Below are 19,582 nucleotides of genomic sequence, written 5' to 3' on the forward strand. Positions count from 1 at the left end.
TGGAGAATACAGAAATTTCTAGAAAGATGCTCTCTTAGGTGAAAAATGTATTTTTATTTGTCATTTTCCCACTTCTGCAGGGTCCTGTGCCCTTAATACCAGAAAATGTGGAGGGCTGTGTGCTTGTTTCTCCAAAATAATCTTGACCACTGTAGTTGTATCTTCTGTTCCAGGCAGTTCAGGAGTGGAGGAAGTTTGGGCAAAAATTCAATGGCTCCCCAAACTTTGGTCCTCCAGGTGTTTTGGACTTCAGATCCCAGAATTCTTGAGTGTTGGCCAAGCTGATCGGGAATTTAAGTCCAAAACATATGGAGAACCAAAGTTTGGCTACTTGTGGACTAGATTTACCAACATGTAAACCAGTGCCTTGTTGGAACAAACTAGGAAGTAAGGGTTTCTCCAGCATCCAGTCTTCAAGAAGTAGAGAAAAATAGTGATAATTATCCCCCAGTGATAATACAACTGTCTGACAGAAGGCCTTTGTGGTAGTTCCTCTAGATGAGGTATGGGCAAACTTTGGCCTTCCAGGTGTTTTGGACTTCAACTCCCACAATTGCTAGCAGCCAGTAGGGTGTTAGGAATTGTGGGAGTTGAAGTTCAAAACACCTGGAGGGCCAAAGTTTGCCCATGCCTGGTTTACTGATAATAATAACAACAATAGCTGTTATCACTACTTAATATTCATATCCCACTTTTTTCCTAAAGAAGACTCAAACCAATTAACACTAAGAATCCTAACAATATGTAAATTGAAACCTAAAGCATATATATAAATATTAAAATAGAATTAACTATAGCACTATAAAAATACATAATTAAAACCAGCTAAATGTTAGCTGCCGTCAATGGGGCTATATCTTTACTATGTGGTTAAGTGGACATTTCATTCCTTCCACACATTTAGAGATTTTTCCCTCGTTTTTTAAGCTTCTATAAAATTTGTGATTCCTGCTAGCTCACAGAAACCTCCCTCTTCTGTATAAGTATTTTGACTATTTAAGCAAAGGCATATCCCAAACATCAAAAAGAGAGTAATTAATGCAAGTTACCCGTAATATCTCATTGTAAACAGGGTTCAGTGTTTTCTTCTTCACAGTTGTCTTTCTTTTGCCCAGTTTGTTCTTCTCTGGTAACAAGTAACTCTTCACATACCTTTTGGAAAAAGTTTAACCATCAGTCAGGTGACATAATGTTTTAGTATAAAAATTAATATATTAGGTGAAGACCAAAGAGCAAAATAAAAGATTTTTTTTGGCTGTTGTGGAAACAGAACTCTACTTAACAGTAGAATTGGAAAAAAGGACTTCAGGAGGGGGAATCACAAGCATTACATTTGATTTGCAAGTTATTATATACAAGTTATAGAACTTAACTAGTAAGATATTAGAGTCAGTCATTTCATGTTGGTAACACACATTTCAGACATGCATCATTTTGCAACACTGTAATTTTGCTAGCAAGACAGAGGTTAAATCAACCTCTTCATAAGAGATACAGGCACATACATAAACTACAATAATGAAATATATGGTGACACAATGTTTCTCATGAAAACATTTCATGTATATTTTTAAAAATATGATTTGTAAGATCATTTCCAAGATTTCTGTCATTTCTCATGATATTTGTGTGGCACACACTGCAACCAACACACTTTTTATCATGTCAGAAGCGAATTGAGGCAAGTCGCTTCTGGTGTGAGAGAATCCGTCATCTTCAAAGACATTGCCCGGGGGACACCCGGATTTGTTACCATCCTGTTGGGGGCTTCTCTCATGTCTCCGCATGGGAAGTTAGGGCTGACAGAGGGGAGCTCACCCCATCTCAGGGATTTGAACCACCAACTTTCAGGTCAGCAGTTCAGCCAGCACAAGGGTTTAACCCATTATGCCACTGTGGTTCCTAGCAAACACACTAATGTGTCACGTCACATAATCTGAAAAGTTCTGAACTAGAGGCTTGGAAAGTTTAGAAAGCACTTTGTTCCCATTACAGTGGGCCTTGCCAAGCATCAGCATACATTGAAAATGACTTGAAAGCACACAACAGCAGCAACAACAACAACATACAAAAGAGCATGACTTCCATATACTTACGGATCTGAACGTTGCTTCTTCACATCTGCAATTGCCAAGTCCTTGCCTTGAGCAATTAAAATATGGAACTCCTTCAGCTGATCCACATAATCAATGGCAAACTGGATATTGCCTTTCACATCCACATTGCCAAAATCTCCACTGTAGACACTCATCACACTGGTGCTCACCTGCAAATCCCACACAGTAGAGCAAAACAACTTTAAAACAATTTCTTTTCTCCATTTTTAAAAACCTAGGATAAAAATAAATCTAAGTATAGGATAGAGGTTCACCTCTGTACTGCCAGAAGCTGCAAAGTATGATTTAGATGTCATCTACTAGAAGATGCATTTCACACTTAAATTATGCATGCTTGTTTTCAAACAAATCATTAATAGAAGCCATGCAAAGAATTTCATTCAATGAGTAGAATAGAATATTTTTGACTAATTGTCCCTGGAATCTATTAACAAATTTCTCTTCAACTTTTCTGTCTGCAAACAAAACTATGTGTAAACTTGTGCTGTTAAGGAATAAAACTATTTGTAGTATTCATATCCTTCACAGTGTTTTTGTGCTGTCAGAGTATCAATTGTCTTACATTGTCATCTCATTCTTTGAAAGGGGTCCCTTTGAGAGATCTACAGAAACAACTGAAGATTACAGGATAACAACCAATTGCTATTTTGGACATTAAGTTTTCCACAAACAAATAATTTAAGTCCCAAAAGTAATGATGAAGGTAGGGTTTTTTCCCACCCTTATGTCCAGACTAACTAGGGCAAAACCTAAATGTTTCTTTCCTTTAAAGTATAATACAGAGTGAGCATCCTTTATCTGAAATCCCAATATCCAAAACGTGCCCACACACATTTTGAGGAAGTGGCACCTTGCTTTTGATGGTTCAGTGTACAATTAACTTTGTTCCATGTACAAAATGGTTACAAAATTGATGTGTACAAGGTGTACGTGAAACATACATGGATTTCACATTTAGACTTGGGTTCCATCTCGAAGAAAACTCATTATGTACTTATATGCAAATATAAGTTATCCCAAAAAAATCCAAAATACTTGAGTATTTCATATAAGGGATACACAACCTGTACCAACAAGCATGATACACACACAGTTTATCTGCCAGGCGAAGAGGTTTCCTCCTAAAAGCCTTCCAGAAACTCCAAATGTGTTGGTAAACATATATATATATATATATATATATATATATATATATAGTTTCCAGTGCAATAATTAATTCAGTGCACTTTATTTACAAGTGTCTTTGGGCCCCTGGGAATCATCCTGGGGCACTGATAAGTTTGCAGTGTTGATTTAATATTACGAAATAAGGTTATTTTTGTGGTTTGATGGCAGAACTGTGGCAAACAGAGTGTTTTGGGGAGGACGTTATTTGGCCCTCAGACCCAAAGAAGTCCAAAAATGATCAAAAGCCCTCCTCAAGTAACAATTTGAGAATAATGAGGCATTTAAATAAAGACAGTCCACAATTGTGGATTTCATTTGATGAATGTCTTGGAATCTCTAGGTCCTCTGGTGCGACTCTATGGCCAACTTCTGTTGGAAGTTGAACATCGAATCATACTGGAGGCTCTAGAGGTGTTAAAAATCCATTATTTTATTCATAGTTTATTTTTCACTTTTGCTGAGGTCTTGCACACCTAACCCTAGTGAATGGATTAATTTTTATTCTTCTTTCCTTCAATAATATGGTTCCAAGTGCACCATTAAAATGCCATCGTGATCCATTTTAAAATCTGACTGCAGATACATATCTGAGTGTTATCACTGCCGTCGTGTCATGAAGCGTTACAATACCAAACGGAGGCTCTGCTATCCCTGCAAAGGTTACAGACGCAAGACGATTAGTAAGAGCAGTGTTATTAACGGAGGCTTTCGTTTACATACAGAAGACAAGGACGCCAAGCCAGAAGAGCCACTAAGATTGGTTAGCGAGCTGGGGCTCTTCTTGATCCTGCCAAGTGGGTAACTGCTGTCTGATGCTGTGTCTGTATCTCTGTCATCATTCTACAAGATATTGCACAAAGAGAGAAAATGAATACAAGTCTATGCGAGGGGTTGCAAAGAAAAACAGCCCTGCGGCGCACTTCCAAAGATGACCTGCCAAGGTTTGCAGCCTGGGATGCAGCGCTGTAGGACAAACGGTTAACGAAAGCTTTAGGTGGCACACCTATGTTGCATGCAGGCAGTACTTTCATAAAGATAGAAGCATAAAGAAATTAAGCTAAACAACAAGTCCGTGTTCCATGCATTCACTGGCAACATCCATTCTTCGAACAAATTGTTCAACCTATTACCATAACGTCCTTTAATTGAAGGGTGCATCTACGTTGTGCAATTAATGCAGTTTGACACAATTTTAACTGCTATGGCTCAATGCAGTGGAATCATAGGATGTTGCAGTTTCATTTTCTCTATGAAACCTTTATGATGCATCATCAAAGTACAAATCTCATGATTTCATAGCATTGCCCCATAGCAGTTAAAGTAGTGTCAAACTGCATTGATTCTACAGTGTAGATCGGGCATGGGCAAACTTTGGCCCTCCAGGTGTTTTGGACTCCAACTCCCACAATTCCTAACAGCCGGTAGGCTGTTAGGAATTGTGGGAGTTGGAGTCCAAAACACCTGGAGGGCCAAAGTTTGCTCATGCCTGGTGTATTATCTATTATTCTCCTAGCAAAGACCTAACCTATATGGTCATTGCCAACACTTTACATTCAGTAACCCTGGTGCCACGTCCCTTACTGTCATTGCCAACTAAGATGTATATCTTTGCAGTGATTGTTTGATCAAGAAATGATTGAGGAACTGATTCAGAGTTTTGATTCCATGAACTCCTTTGATTCAGGTTTATAGCAAGAGACTAATATGAAGTCTTGTGAAATCTGCTTAACGCAAAACAAAAGAGAGCAACCGAGTCCAAAATTGGAAGAAACAAGGGAGATTGGTCCTAGTTCAGCTCCTGCGGGACTATATAACAATCATCATACTTTCATGCTTTTGTTTCTCATTTTAAGGCAGAACTAAATTTTAACTCTCAGTGAAACCAATGTTGCAAGAAGCAGGCTGGATAGATTCAGAATTTTCTTGGAAATATGCTAAAAAGGAATCACTTGCTTAACCCGCTGCTCGAATCCATACTTTTAATTATGCACCAAGCAAAAAATTATAGGAATAGACTTGTGTAAGACAAAACAGTGAGCATTTCACCAAATAATTGTGGGGCTGATCCATGATCAAGCAGGTTCCCAACTGCTTTCTTATTATATTCTTCCACACACTGCCTGAAGCCATTTAATTGGTGTGTATGCCCTTCAAGTTACCAATGCATTTATGGCAACCCCATGGGTTCTCTTAGGCAAGGAACACTCAGAAGTTATTTTTATCAGGCCCTTCCTCTAAAATATAGCCTACAACACCTGGCATCCCTTAGTAGGTCTTCTGGACTTGGAAAAGTTTCTCATTTTGGACTACCATTCCCATAATCCCCATCCAACATAGGAGGGACAGTTGCTAGAGTTCTAGCCAGAATGTGAAGAAAAGGGACCAAAGCTAGATCTTCTCAGTAAGCATGTGCCTTAAAGTCAACTGCCAACTTATTGCGACCCCCTACATTTCATAGGATTTGCTTATGGTTCCAGGTATTTGATGGCAGTTTCCCATCCAAGTACAAACCAAGGCTGATCCTGCTTAACTCTGAAGAAACATTCACATAAATAAAAACCAACAGGCTTTCAACAAATTACTGTACACAGGCAATGAAACAGCTGGGACCAAAGTTTAGGACTTAGTTTCATTCAGAACTAGAATGTAATGTGTTGTTAAAGGCTGTCATGGTCGGGATCACAGGGTTGTTGCATGTTTCCTGGGCTGTATGGCCATGTTCCAGAAGTATTCTCTCCTGATGTTTCGCCCACATCTATGGCAGGCATCCTCAGTGGTTGTGACCTCACAACCTGTGAGGATGCCTGCCATAGATGTGGGCGAAACGTCAGGAGATAATATTTCTGGAACATGGCCATACAGCCCAGAAAACATACAGTAACCCAACTAGAATTTACTTTGGGGGTTACGCTGCCCAGAATCCCTCTGGCATTGGTAGCCACTGCTGATTGATAGATTTGGGAAGTTGTATTCCAAAACAGTAACTTTTCTGTTCAGAATCCATATTAAGACATTTTCATAGTTGATAGTTAATAATCTTCAGAATTGGACCAGAGACGTACTACTGAATCTTCTCAACCAGGAGCAGCATATCATGAGAATGATGCCAGCAATCCTCACCAGCCATGGACACTTTTGTTATCATTAGATATCTCAACAATTACTATCTTACCATCTGAGATGAACCAAAACAATCACCTAATGGTAAACTACGACATTGTACATTACATGTATAATCCTATCACAACATAATTCAGCACTTTGTAAACAGAAGTCCTCAATACTCTCTTCAACACATCATTCTCCTGGATGATTCTCATAAATGGCCATTTATCTTAAATCTGGACTCTTACAGCCTTCTGTTTTCAGCAGGTCAGCACTCCCTTAAGGCAAATTTAAAGAAGACTTCTTGAGAAATGAAAGGAAGAAATAAACAAACACTTGCCTCATCCTGCAGAAATGCTGGGACCGATTTACTCATCTGTTTGACTTTTTCCAGACGGGTGAATTTGTTATCAGGGAAAGAAGGTGCTGTGGAAACTAAAAGGCAGTAAATTCATACTTTAACGAAGTAATAAAGCGTCTACTACAGGAAACGAGTGAGTCATAAAATGCTTCAAAAACATATTCGCATGCATAGAAACCACCAACATGCAAGAGGTACTTGCTATGAGCAGCAACACACATTATAAGAAAGCTGCAACAATGGATGCAGGAACAGCTTGTACACACTTTTTCTTTGCTTCCAGATACTTATGAAGAGTAACCTCTCATTTCTCCCTGACAATGAAACACTTGTGCCTTTCAGCTCCTGATGTAGTTTTAGTTTCTCTGTTAAACACTACTCATAAGCACAGAGAGAGGGTGCAATGTTAAATTAGAAGTGACTATTTTTTAACTACATTGTCAATGATTATGAAGGAGACCTTGCTTTATTTAACTTGGTGTATGCATACAACTTCTATATCCACACGACCAGTACCTGAAGTTCCATTTATCCAAAATATGTCATCTCTAGGTACTTTTAGGTCCTCCAGAAAAAATTATGGCATCCGAGGTCTGAAGGTCTTCACCTGAATAGGGTTCACTATTATCCCCTAGAAATACAGGGTCATACTGTACAGTCCACCTACAAGGTGTATTATTAAGTATACAAATATCTCTTATCTACAGTCAACACACTGTCCAATACATTTCCCCATATACTTGATTCCAGACCCAATGCACAGAATCACAGAATCCTAGAGTCGGGAAAGACCACAAAGGCCTTTCAGTCCATGCACAAGGGTAGATTCTACATATAGGGATGAACTCATTTACAATGTTGGGATAGTGCTTATTTAGTGCCTATGATAGATATGATACCTTCATCCCCAAATACTATTACACTCTTGGCCTGTAAGAGTAGATTTTAAACAAAAAAGTTAAGAACAATAAGGAAATGGCATGGGATTGCATGGAAGGAAAGCCCATCTTCTCTCGAGAGGTGAGGAGAAACACTTCAGTGAGTTACACTTGTTCTAAAGCCAAAGCTTGCAATTGACACAAGCTGAACCAATCCAGTCTACCAATCTTGTGAAGGTTGGTTAATGGAAGTTAACCAAGCTCAGAGGTTAATGGATTCTACTTCTTTGGAGATTTATAAATAGAGTGGTCTACTTTCAGAAGTAGTTTAGCTGAAGATTCTTGCATGACAGGATCTTTGTAGTCCCCAACATGGCCTTTGTGGTCCCTTCCATGGTTCTGTGTGCTTCTGTGCAAAGGCATGGAAATCTCAGAATGGAGAGAATGTTCTAGTGAGGGATTATTACACTGGTAAGTGGTTGGGCAATACAACCTTTGGAGTTGTTTACAACTTTACAATTTTACGGTTCTGCAAGTGCTGCCCTACCTCTGCAGTAGGAACAATAGGGGGTACCTTCTATTCTCCCTAGTTCCATCACTATGGCTATTTTATTATTTTCTTGCCATTTTTCTTTCCACCATGGCTTTCTGGGGATACCTTCTATCAAAATATATAAATATTGGGATAAAAATATTGGAAATAAATAAATAAAATAAATAAGGTGGTAACAGCCAAAGAAACTGTTTTAACTGCTCCTCTGTGCAAAACAATGCGCAATGACTTTGTCTACAAAGAGAAAATGGAATCAAATGTCACATTTCAATATGCGTGAGCTATCAGCAATGCCACATTAGTAGTAGTTTTACTAGACACAAACTGTGGGACAAGAACAGACTTCAGACGTATTATTGGTTAGTTGATATCACATATACAGTATATATAAAGTGTGAAGCTACAAAACCTTTCAGCCTCTATGAGCAGGAAGGGTCTTAGTACTCACTTCCTGGGGCGTTTTCATTTGTTTCATGTGGTTCATCTATTTTCTGGTCTAGTCAAGATTGGGACATTAAAGAATACACTGTCACTCTCAGCAGTGCAGACACTGACTGTACAGGCTTTAATTACAGATAAAACATACACTTTGCTTGTCCCATTTTCAAGAATTCCCTGCCGTTTTCATCACAGTCTTTTCATAACTATGTCACGCAACTCTGTAATCTTCTTAGATGACATAGATTTTCATGGGGCCACCCACAAGTAGGAAATAACTTAATTTGACTCCCATTTACATTTATAGGAATTTTGAGAATAAACCAAACCCAGTCTCCTGTAGACATTTGTAGAGATTTGCTGGCTGGTTTGTATTTTTTTCTTGTTTATTTGCCATGAAGTCAGCTTCACCTACAAATAAGAGATCCCCAAGTCTGTAATCAAGAGTTCTTCTCTTCTCTTCCAAATCCTGGGCAGCCATGGATTCTTTGATTGACTTGATCCACTAGAAATACAGTCTTCCTCTTTTCCTATTGCCTTGTACCTTAACCAAGCATTCATGTATTTCTTAGCAAGTCATGCCTTCTTATGATATGTTTTGAAGTAGGACAGCCTCAGTCTTGACATCTTGGCTTCTAGGGTTTTCAAATTCAGACCTGATTTGCTCTTGGATCTACTTATCTTTTTTGGCGGCCCATCATATCTATATAATACCAGCACCACATATCAAATGAGTAGGTTCTCTTCCTACTTATTCAGCCATATTCACTATCCAACTGGTATATAGTTCACTCTCTATATCAGTAATGATATATCTTCTTCCAAAAAAGTCAACTCGTTAAAGTAGTGCAACTAGAATCACAACTTTATACCATAGAATAACTACATCCTTATCAAAAAAGCTAATATTTAGCAATAATAGTGTTAGCATACTGGTCAATTCACCAAGGCCTATGTCCCAGAGAGTCAAGAATGCACTGTCTCAGTGGGGTATGTTTAAATTTAGTGATTGTGAATGTTGTTTACTTAGTTAAAAGCAGTTGTAATATTTTGCATACACTGTAGCCTATTGATAACGGCTGGGTTTCAGCATGGCAGCCTATAATGGGTTATAACCAATATCTTTATACTCAGCCAAAAATCCATAAAAATGTCATCCAAAATCATAGAATCATAGAGCTGGAAGAGACCTCATGGGCCATCCAGTCCAACCCCCTACCAAGAAGTAGGAAAATCCCATTCAAAGCACTCCGACAGACGGCCATCCAGCCTCTGCTTAAAAGCATCCAAAGAAGGAGCCTCCACCACACACCACACAGGGCAGAGAGTTCCACTGCTGAACAGCTCTCACAGTGAGGAAGTTCTTCCTAATGTTCAGGTGGAATCTCCTTTCCTGTAGTTTGAAGTTGTTGTTCCACTGCGTCCTAGTCTCCAGGGCAGCAGAAAACAGACTTGCTCCCTCCTTCCTATAACTACCCCTCACATATTTATACATGGGCGTCATCATGTCTCCTCTCAGCCTTCTCTTCTGCAGGCTAAACATGCACTGCTCTTTAAGCCGCTCTTCACAGGGCTTGTTCTCCAGACCTTTGATCATTTTAGTCACCCTCCTTTGGACACTTTCCAGCTTGTCAACATCTTCTTTCAATTGTGGTGCCCAGAATTGGACACAGTGCAATTCCAGGTGTGGTCTGACCAAGGCAAAATAGAATAGAGGGGTAGCATGACTTCCCTGGATCTAGACACTAGACTCTTATTTATGCAGGCCAAATACCCACTGGCTATTTTAGCTTCCGCTAAATCCCAAGACAAATGTTATCCAAAGTCATGTTACACTTTAACTATGTAAAATGCTAGCAATTGTAGAAAGGGAATGGAAAAGCACATGACTGTGGGAAATTCACACAACTATCAAAGCACACAGTTACATCCATGCAGCCACAAAGAAAATAGTTACCATCTTCTGCACTAAGCACTAAGTCTCCCCTTGGAAGGTTTACGTTTCCTTTATCTGTGCAAGGGAGAAAATGGTGACACAGTTAGACATTTCAGTGATTCAGGAGATCACTGTGGACTCACAACAGAAGCCTCTAGAGACGGAAAAAAAGATGGAGCTTGGAAGAAACATCAGAGTCAATATTAAAGCTGAAAGAAATGCACCCTTAAAAAGTGGTCATTTTTTGCTTTCTGTTTATCAGGCAGCTTATTGAAGCTATTAGATGTAAGAACAACAGGGTTTTACTTAAGAAGCTGGAGAACTAACTTGCTCACCACAGCAATACTACTAGGTGTTGCATTATTTCATTACATTTTCATTGTTCCCCAAAGTAATGCACTACAGGTAACAGACTAAGTTTTAATGCATTACTTCCAAGGAGTACCAAAGTCCAAAACAATGGACTCTGTGGGGAGGGAGAGCTTTGATTTCACATACTGATGTATCAGTTTCTTTTGTCTCATGGTCATCTCTAGACAAACAAAGTTTGGTCTAAATCCAGTTTTTAGTTTAATTAGAATTAAAACAGTTAGGTAAGTAATAAATTTAAAAGTTCCATGACATCACTGTGTGTCCTCTACTTGGCACTAATAACTGAATTTAAGCCTTTTTCCTGTTCACCTGAGGAAAAAGGAAAAAGTGTATATAGGGACAGAAATTGTCTTTCAAAATATTTCTGCTATCAACTATTGATACCTGGCCAGGGGTTGATATGTCCCAAAATCTATTCCCCTATTTTTTTATTGGTATTGAAACCAATATTACTTACAGGCCAATTAAGCCATCACTTTACAAAAGTACGATTGTCACATTACATGGTAATGGAAATAATGCCATGATGGGCATATCGAAAGAGGATTTTTTTTAAAAAAAGAGAAACTGTGAAGGACTTGGAAGATGTCAGGCAAACTTTTTGCTCACTTGATGTGGCTGACGGTATGTCCTCTAGACTTTTGGACGGGACTTGTTTATTTGAACTCCTTTGCAAAGCCTCCATAACAGGGTTTAGTCCTTCTTCCGAACCTGTTTCAAGACAAAACACATGAATACTGCACAACACACAAACTTTTCTCTGAAGTAAGCATAGCCTAAGAATTCCCCAGGTTTTTTTAGAGCTAATTCCTCTGCCTAACTCCTACAAAAAACATGGAACTGCCACCAAAAAAATAGCCCAGCATCAAATCTCCTCCATAACACCTTCATTAAACTTAGACCACGCATGGGCAAACTTTGGTCCTCCATGTGTTTTGGACTTCAACTCCCACAATTCCTAACAGCCTACCAGCTGTTAGGAATTGTGGGAGTTGAAGTCCAAAACACCTGGAGGGCCCAAGTTTGCCCATGCCTGACTTAGACCATGTCCTGATGCCATTAACACAGCACAGTCCCCTTCTTAAATTCATCCTCTGCCATTAGCAAAGGAGAAAAGAACCCAAAGAAAACCACTAGACCTGATTTAAAGTTGACTCTCACGGAGTCAACTTTAATCAGAGGTACATAAGTGTTGATTTGACATCTTTGACCTAATGAAATTAGGATGGGATTAAGGCAAGTGTGGGATTATACAGACCTCCAAATGTTGCTGGTTTGCAATGTAGGCATTCCTCACTACAGATATAGACTGGTTAGGTCTCTCAGAATCATGATCCAACAATATCAGGAGGGTGACAAGATATAGGCCAATGCCATCAAGGCATGGCATGAATTGTGCAAGCAGTTAGTTACAGAAATGCTAATCCAACCATGATCTGCCATTTTTACAGAATGTTCTGTCAATAATACTAATAATATAATATATTGTATATACAATATATTATATTATTGGCTCCTGGGAACGAGGGACAGGGCCTTCTCAGTGGTGGCTCCTCGGCTGTGGAACATCCTCCCCAGCAACATTCGGCAGATTCCAACTCTCCTAGGCTTCAGAAAAGCCTTAAAGACATGGTTGTGCACGCAGGCATTTAATGAATGAGAACATCAATTTCACATGGTCTGGACTAAGATAAGGATTTTGGACGAATGGATTTTAACTCAGATATGTTTTTAAATTTTGTACAATGTGTTTTTATTATGTAATGTTATTTGCTTTTATATGAACTGTTGTTTTATGTACTGTTTTCAGGCATTGAATTTTTGCCTATATATTGTAAGCCGCCTTGAGTCCTCACAGGTGAGAAAGGCGGGGTTAAAATGCTGCAAATAAATAAATAAATAAATATTGATAATAATATTATAATGTAATACAATATAATAATAATACACTATCATAATTGTATATTTGTATTACATGTAATATTACTAATAATATTGCAATATAGTGGTATAGTACAATATAGTAATACTAGCTGTGCCCGGCCACGCGTTACTGTGGCGAAGTATGGTGGTATGGGAAATAAAGTATTGAGGAATTGGTGGTAGTTAAGGTAAAGGGTAAAGGTTTTCCCCTGACATTAAGTCCATTATAAATGGGTTATATAGCTGTGTGGAAGGGCCTTGAGTCTACACTGCCATATAATCCAGTTAAAATCAGATAATCTGTATTTTATAGGAAGTGTGGAAGAGGCCTAAGTGAGGCCTAACTCTGTCTGTTCCCTGGGCTGAGTGGGTTGCTAGGAGACCAAGTGGGCAGAGCAATTGGATAAAAATAATTCTTCCTCTCCCTCTAATTGAGACTTTATTTTTCTTTTCTTTTTGTTGTATGAACGTAGAGGCATGGATGACTGGTTGTGCTGCCAAATTTAGTGTTTCTGGGATGTGTAGTTTTGTTGTTTTGTCCTAGGCTGAAATTTCATTACCCTTTTATATATATAGATATAATGCTTATATTGTGCTATGCTAATAATGTAATATTGTAAGCTGCTCTGAGTCCCCTTCGGGGCGAGAAGGGCAGGATAGAAATGTTGCTAATAAATAAATAAATTGCATATTTCTTGTAATATGTCATTCCATTCTCCTAAAAGGTTTTGTCTTTTCCAAAGAAGCAAATGTACACAACAGGGTAAACTATATCCCTATAAAACTGAATCCAGAATTATAATAAAACATTCACCGAGAGAAATGTATCTGCATATATGGGAGAACCTTGTCCCAAAATTTATTTGTCATTTTTTGCTGCAGAAATTCTTGCTCCTAAAGAGCATGAGTTCTGCTTTTCTAAATCGAAGACATTCTTCCACTTAAAAAGCAGTTTGGGATCATGATGGATGGGAAAAACAACAGAAGCAAGTTGCAATGACACTCATCTGCTGGCAAACAGAGCTTGAAAGGGACAGTGTGATCCACTACTGATATCTGAAGCTCTGATTCTCTTTCTTCCCAATATTGGGAGAAAGTAAAAGGTAAAGGTTTCCCCTGACATTAAGTCCAGTCGTGTCCGACTCTGGGGGTTGGTGCTCATCTTCACTTCTAAGCCGAAGAGCTGGCATTGTCCATAGACACCTCCAAGGTCATTTGGTTGGCATGACTGCATAGAGCGCCGTTACCTTCCCGCCAGAGCAGTACCTATTGATCTACTCACATTTGCATGTTTTCGAATTGCTAGGTTGGCAGAAGCTGGGACTAATAGCGGGAGCTAACTCCGCTCCCTAGATTCAAACCGCAAACCTTTCGGTCAGCAAGTTCAGCAGCTCAGTGGTTTAACCCGCTGTGCCACAAGGGCAAAAAGGCGAGATTTTAAAAAATCTCCAGGGATGTCCAGGTCTGCTGCTGTTTTGAAATTATGAGTTCCGAGTTGTACCTCTTTTGAACTACAGCTCCAAGAATTGTATGCTAATAGAGACATTCTGGGCATCGTAGTCCCAAAAGCAACTTTTTATGTCCTGACAATTGTATGCAGGAACATACCACAGTAGGCCCTCCACTTTGGGGTGGAGAAGGTTAAGGGGCACGGGAATCCCACAAAAGTGGAAAGAAGGCAGATATAAACCCACTACAGGCAGTACCCGAGTCACAAACATCCGACTTAAAAACAACTCATAGGTAAGAATGGGGGTGAGACAACAGGGAGTGAGAGAAATCTACCCTTGAAAAGTAAATTCACTCCTGGAAGAGCTATTATCATGGAAAAGGTGTCTCGACTGAAGCTTTATCACCAATCCTTGTAGAACATCCCTCTGGGAATCCCTCTAGGTCCTCCATGGGACAACCTAGAGATTCCTATAGAAGTGTTCTCCCTAAGAATCTCTTACATTTTCTAACATAACTCCATAGTCAACGTCTGATGGAAGTTGACCATAGATTTGCCCCAGAGGACCTATAATTCCTAGAGATAAAATGTTAATCTAATCCACAAAAAATCAAAAGTTTAACCCACAAATGTGAAAGGCTGACTGTAACGTGCCATAAGAAGCACCAAAGTATATTTACAAAAAAAAAAAAAAATCTCTCATGTGAGACATATAACCATCCTTCAATCTAGAGAGAATGAGTCCCCAATATCAAACACCTGTGAATAGTGCCTTAAATATTATACAAATATTTGTCCTTGGAGACTAATGTTCCATTCATATGGTTCTCTACATTGGTAAACAAATGCATATAAATACCCAGGACATTAAAAGAATTCAAAAGTGCTCACAGATTCTACTTCTTTGGATTCGCACAAAGGAATTGCTGTTTTCATCTGAAGGATCTGATCCAAAGCTCCTGGCATCTTCATAATCATCTGCGTCACTTTCATCAGCATTTGGGTGAGCATGAAAGAGCTCAATTTTACTTGTTTTGGGAGAATTTTCATGTTGTAAGAGTGGGGTGCTTGACCTCTGGGATCCAGGCATTATTGTCGCTATTTCATTTCCATCATCTAAGGAAGCACTTGGACTGGAGACCCTTTCTTCTCTCTTTCTTTCATATTTCTTCTCTCCCTCATTTGTCTGTGAATTGGTGGAAGGACCTTCCCCCTTTTCCACAAGTTGGTCTCCAGTGGATGCAAAATTAACCTGAACAGTTTTCTGAAAAATCATAATTCTCTCAGGGATGCCAGTTTGGCTATCTTGTTTGAAAGATTTGCCCCTGAGTGGTATTCTAACTTCAGTGCGATAGTCACTTGACACACTGGATGTTGGCATTATTGCAGGTGAGCTTTCTAATTGAGACGTTGAGTCATCAGAAACTTCCACAGATGGTTGTGAAGCAGCATCAGAATTTTCCCTAAGTAACTTTTCTAAGATGGATTTGAATATAGCATCGTCTTTTCCTGGTACAGTAGATTTTATTACAGTTTCATCTACTTCTTGGGGAAGGTCCATGCTTTCTAAACCATGACCAGCCTGGATGCTCTCCTTTATTTTGGCATCTAAATCTCTCAGCTGAACAGGTGGCATCTGGGAAACTTCTTCAAGCAGTTTCTGGAAGCCAGAATGAGATTCTCTTTGCTTCAGCTTGGATGGAACAACAGTTCTGCTTACAGATTCATTAACTTCTTGACCAACCAAATCTACATCCTGGTTAGGTTTATTTTTCTGGTTGTCGGGCAGGATTTCAGAATCCTCCTTGAGCAATGTTTGGATGTTCAATTTATATCCCACCTGTCTGGAACGGGAGGGAGCACTAGCCTTTTCTACTGTTTCAATTATTTCTTGACGATGTGGTCCATCTTTTCCGAAAATTGATTGCATACTCTGATTCAATAATAATGGGGCATGAGTTAATTTAAGGTCCTCTTTGTCTTCTGAATGCTCTTTAAGCAGTTTTCTTAAACTGGCTCTAAATGCTACAGGATCATATGGATTTGACTTAATAGTGTTTGTCACTGTCTCTGCCACATCCTCAGGTTGACTGTCAATAGCAGCAGCATACCTTTCAGCTTCTACGTTTTTCTGGTTTGTTGATGGCAACAGAAGATTGACCTCTTTGGTTGGCTCACTTGGCACCACAGCAAAGCCATTGGCACCATTTTCACATGCATCTGTGCTTCTCTCAGTTGCCTCAATAGTGGAGTTTTGTAGAGAATTGGCCCTTTGGGGTGAGGCAGGAATTGTTTTTTCAGCCTCTCTCTCAAAATACCTTGGATAGTCCTCTTTGGGAAGGTTGTCAATTTGTGTTTTTAGCATATGCTCAGTAGCGGGTGAAATACAAGGCGTTTCTGTTGATTCTTTAAGAAGGAAGATCAGTTTAGCATTCAAATTGCTGCATTTTCTGGTTGATGGGGCCTTAATTCCTGTCACTGTCTCAGAAACCTCTTCAGCAGGTGAGATTGCGCTCTTCTGAGCAGCAAGAGAAGCGTCAGGAAGTATCAGTTTGGGTGATGGAATCTGAAAGGCTTCTTTCTGAACAGGAATATCATCTCGATGAATTCCACCTTCCTCCATGTTTGGAGCTCTCTCGTGTACTGAACCCAATTCTTCCATTGCTGTAGGCAAATTCCCAGTGCTCGTTTTAAATTCAGAAGATTGGCCTTTGGGCAGGACATGCTTTTGCACAACTCCTTCTGTTCCCTGTGGGCCTAACCCACTCTTGTTTTGGCCACCATGGCTGAGTTCCATCATCTTGTTAAAAAAACGGCTCTTCTCTGGTAGAGAAGCAGCTTGTTCAGAAACATCCACCATCACTGGATGAGTGGAAGATGTTTTCACATCTGAGACTTCCCTGAGCAGTCTTTCCAAGTTCACGTTGAAGGCATCAGCATCAAATCTTGATGGGACCGAAGTCCTGTTGACAGTCTCTACAACTTCACTTGCTGTGAAGTCAGCTTTTCTATGTAAACTCCCATTTGGACCAACATCTACTGATGGAGACATATCTGGCTGATCAGCTTCTTCTGAGAATATCCTACTTGTTTTTAAGACTTTTGCATCTGTTTCCTTCACTCTTTTTTCTCCAAGGTTTGGTTTTTGCTGTTCCCCTTCCCAAACTGCCTGGCTATTTTCTGCAATAACTTCCTTTAGCTCACCTGATTCTTTCTGATAACTTCCCGTGCTACTACTTCTACTCCTGGAAGTAACTGGCTTTACCTTTCCCACATCTGCATTGCTTACTGGCTTGACTCCTGCACCCCAAAAGCTTCTTAGGCTTTGAAACTGTGAAGGGCTGAGCATCTCTGCCTTGGACTCCTCATCTATTTTTTCCTTTAAAGAATGAATTTTAAAGTGAGGGTTCTGTTGCTGGTCACCTGCTTGTAAACCTCCTCCATGGTCTTTAGAAAAGGACACTTTATTGTCTCTCAAATGTAAATTCTCTCCACCCATCTGTTCTACAAATTCATTATTCTTCTGTTCACTTGGAAACCTTCTATCAGAACCATCAACAAGATGGCTTCTTCTGGAATATATTGGGTTTGGTTTCAATTTTCCTGATGACAACCTGAAGTCGTTATTTTTAGGTTCAGAGTCACTGTCACTTAATTCAACTTTTCGGAAGGTAACTATACTATATTTGCTTAGTTCGTTGTCCGATTCACCTGTAACATAGCCTGAAGATCCACTCATTGGTTTGGTTCTATTGGATTCCTTATTATCATCCAGTATTGTTTTACTCACAGTTTTGCCTCCATTTACTAGATCTTTCATATTTGTAGCCTTTGGGGTAGCTTTCTCTCCTTCCCAAAAAGCCCTGATGTCCTTGATTCTTTTTTTATCTTCCATCAAAGATGATTGTTTTGAGTCTTGCTCCTGCACAAGAAAAGGATTATTTCTATTGGCAGGTTGCATGCTTTCCCCATCCAGAAATTCAGACCGTTTTCCTTCAGACTTCCCAGGTTGATGTTCTTCCAAAAGAGATTTAACATCTCTCTCTCCATCATTGTATACAGGTGAATCGGTTTTCCCTTTTGTTGCTTTGACAGAAGAATCAACACTCTTCAAACCCAGTTTCATGTTTTTATCTCGAAATGCATCCAGTTCTCTGCGTGAAGGATTTTCCACTTCTGTTTTGGGCTCAGCTCCCACAGAGGTTCCATTGGTCTTGTTTGTACCCTTATCAATGCTCTGGATTTGCGTTTTCACACTGGGATGAACATCCTGCTCTTGGTTGCCAGAGCCTCTGATGTCTTCTGGTCTGCCTTGACTCCAGTCTTTTTGTTCTCTCACCAGCAGGCTCCTTGGACTTCCTCCATTCTTTGTAAATGGTAATGGGTGTGGTTGGTTTATAATTTGGTGGAACTTATAGTCTTTATTAGTTGGTGTTCCTATTTCACGTGCGAAAGAATCTTGGTTGAATACGATGGTATTTGACCTGTCATCGTCTCTAGGTACAGGCAACACTCTTGTCTTGGGCAACTCCATCTCTTCTTCGAGTTTCTTCTCTTGAGGGCTTAACAAAACTGTTTCTGTACCATCAGTACTGGAACTTCTTTCAAACCAGTCTAATACTTTTGATATAGACTCATCGGCTGCCTTCAAGACCTCAGCAGCATGTTTGTCAGGTTTAGAAGTGGTTTTAGCACTCTGACCCTCAACAAGTGCCGGCTTACCTTGTCCGGGGTCTGCAGAGCCCACTTGTGGTGCCTGAGGCTCTTCTTTCTTAGCCAAAGGCAACTGCTGGCCTAGAAGAGACAGAGGCAATTTTAGCTGAAAAAATTGTATATGAGCAAGACATTTTGAGAAATAATATGCTTCGTTTTAACATTTATAATTTAAATGGTTCATTTATATATTACAGCAGTAGCCATTTTCATAAAGTCACACACACACCCAGAAAGGGAATGTAATGGAGACTGCTTCTAAGAAAGGAGTAGAAAAATTTGGTCCCAATTTCATTTTATGTTCTCCCAAATTTCCAGAGCTGTCCCCAGAGTTGTCTGTAGATGCCTCCAAGGTTATGTGGCCGGCATGATTGCATGGAGTGCCGTACTTTCCCACTGGAGAGGTACCTATTGACCTACTCACATTTGTATGTTTTCAAACTGCTAGGTTGGCAGAAGCTGGGGCTAGCAGCAGGAACTCACCCTGCTCCCCAGATTTGAATCGCTAGCCTTTTGGTCAGCAAGTTCAGCAGCTCAGCGGTTTAACCCACTACACCACTGGAGGCTCC

The 19,582-nt window shown here is 39.7% G+C and overlaps 1 protein-coding gene across 8 annotated transcripts in view; it reads right to left on the minus strand.

Annotated features, from left to right (window-relative positions):
- sytl2 (synaptotagmin like 2) overlaps positions 1 to 19,582 on the minus strand; it is a 93,004-nt gene that overhangs the window by 9,317 nt on the left and 64,105 nt on the right. For 3 of the 8 annotated variants that reach the window (XM_062977075.1, XM_062977079.1, XM_062977074.1), the window contains 8 exons: positions 15,192 to 19,094; positions 11,537 to 11,638; positions 10,577 to 10,630; positions 8,630 to 8,677; positions 6,730 to 6,824; positions 4,005 to 4,124; positions 2,097 to 2,266; positions 1,050 to 1,152 (listed from right to left, as the gene is read on the minus strand). In XM_062977075.1, the coding sequence (XP_062833145.1) occupies positions 1,050 to 1,152; positions 2,097 to 2,266; positions 4,005 to 4,124; positions 6,730 to 6,824; positions 8,630 to 8,677; positions 10,577 to 10,630; positions 11,537 to 11,638; positions 15,192 to 19,094 (4,595 nt within the window). The remainder of the gene's footprint in view (positions 1 to 1,049; positions 1,153 to 2,096; positions 2,267 to 4,004; positions 4,125 to 6,729; positions 6,825 to 8,629; positions 8,678 to 10,576; positions 10,631 to 11,536; positions 11,639 to 15,191; positions 19,095 to 19,582) is intronic. The other 5 variants (XM_062977080.1, XM_062977081.1, XM_062977077.1 and 2 more) reach the window with 4 other exon arrangements.

Source organism: Anolis carolinensis, chromosome 3 (genome assembly GCF_035594765.1).
Source record: "Anolis carolinensis isolate JA03-04 chromosome 3, rAnoCar3.1.pri, whole genome shotgun sequence".
NCBI lineage: Eukaryota > Metazoa > Chordata > Lepidosauria > Squamata > Dactyloidae > Anolis > Anolis carolinensis.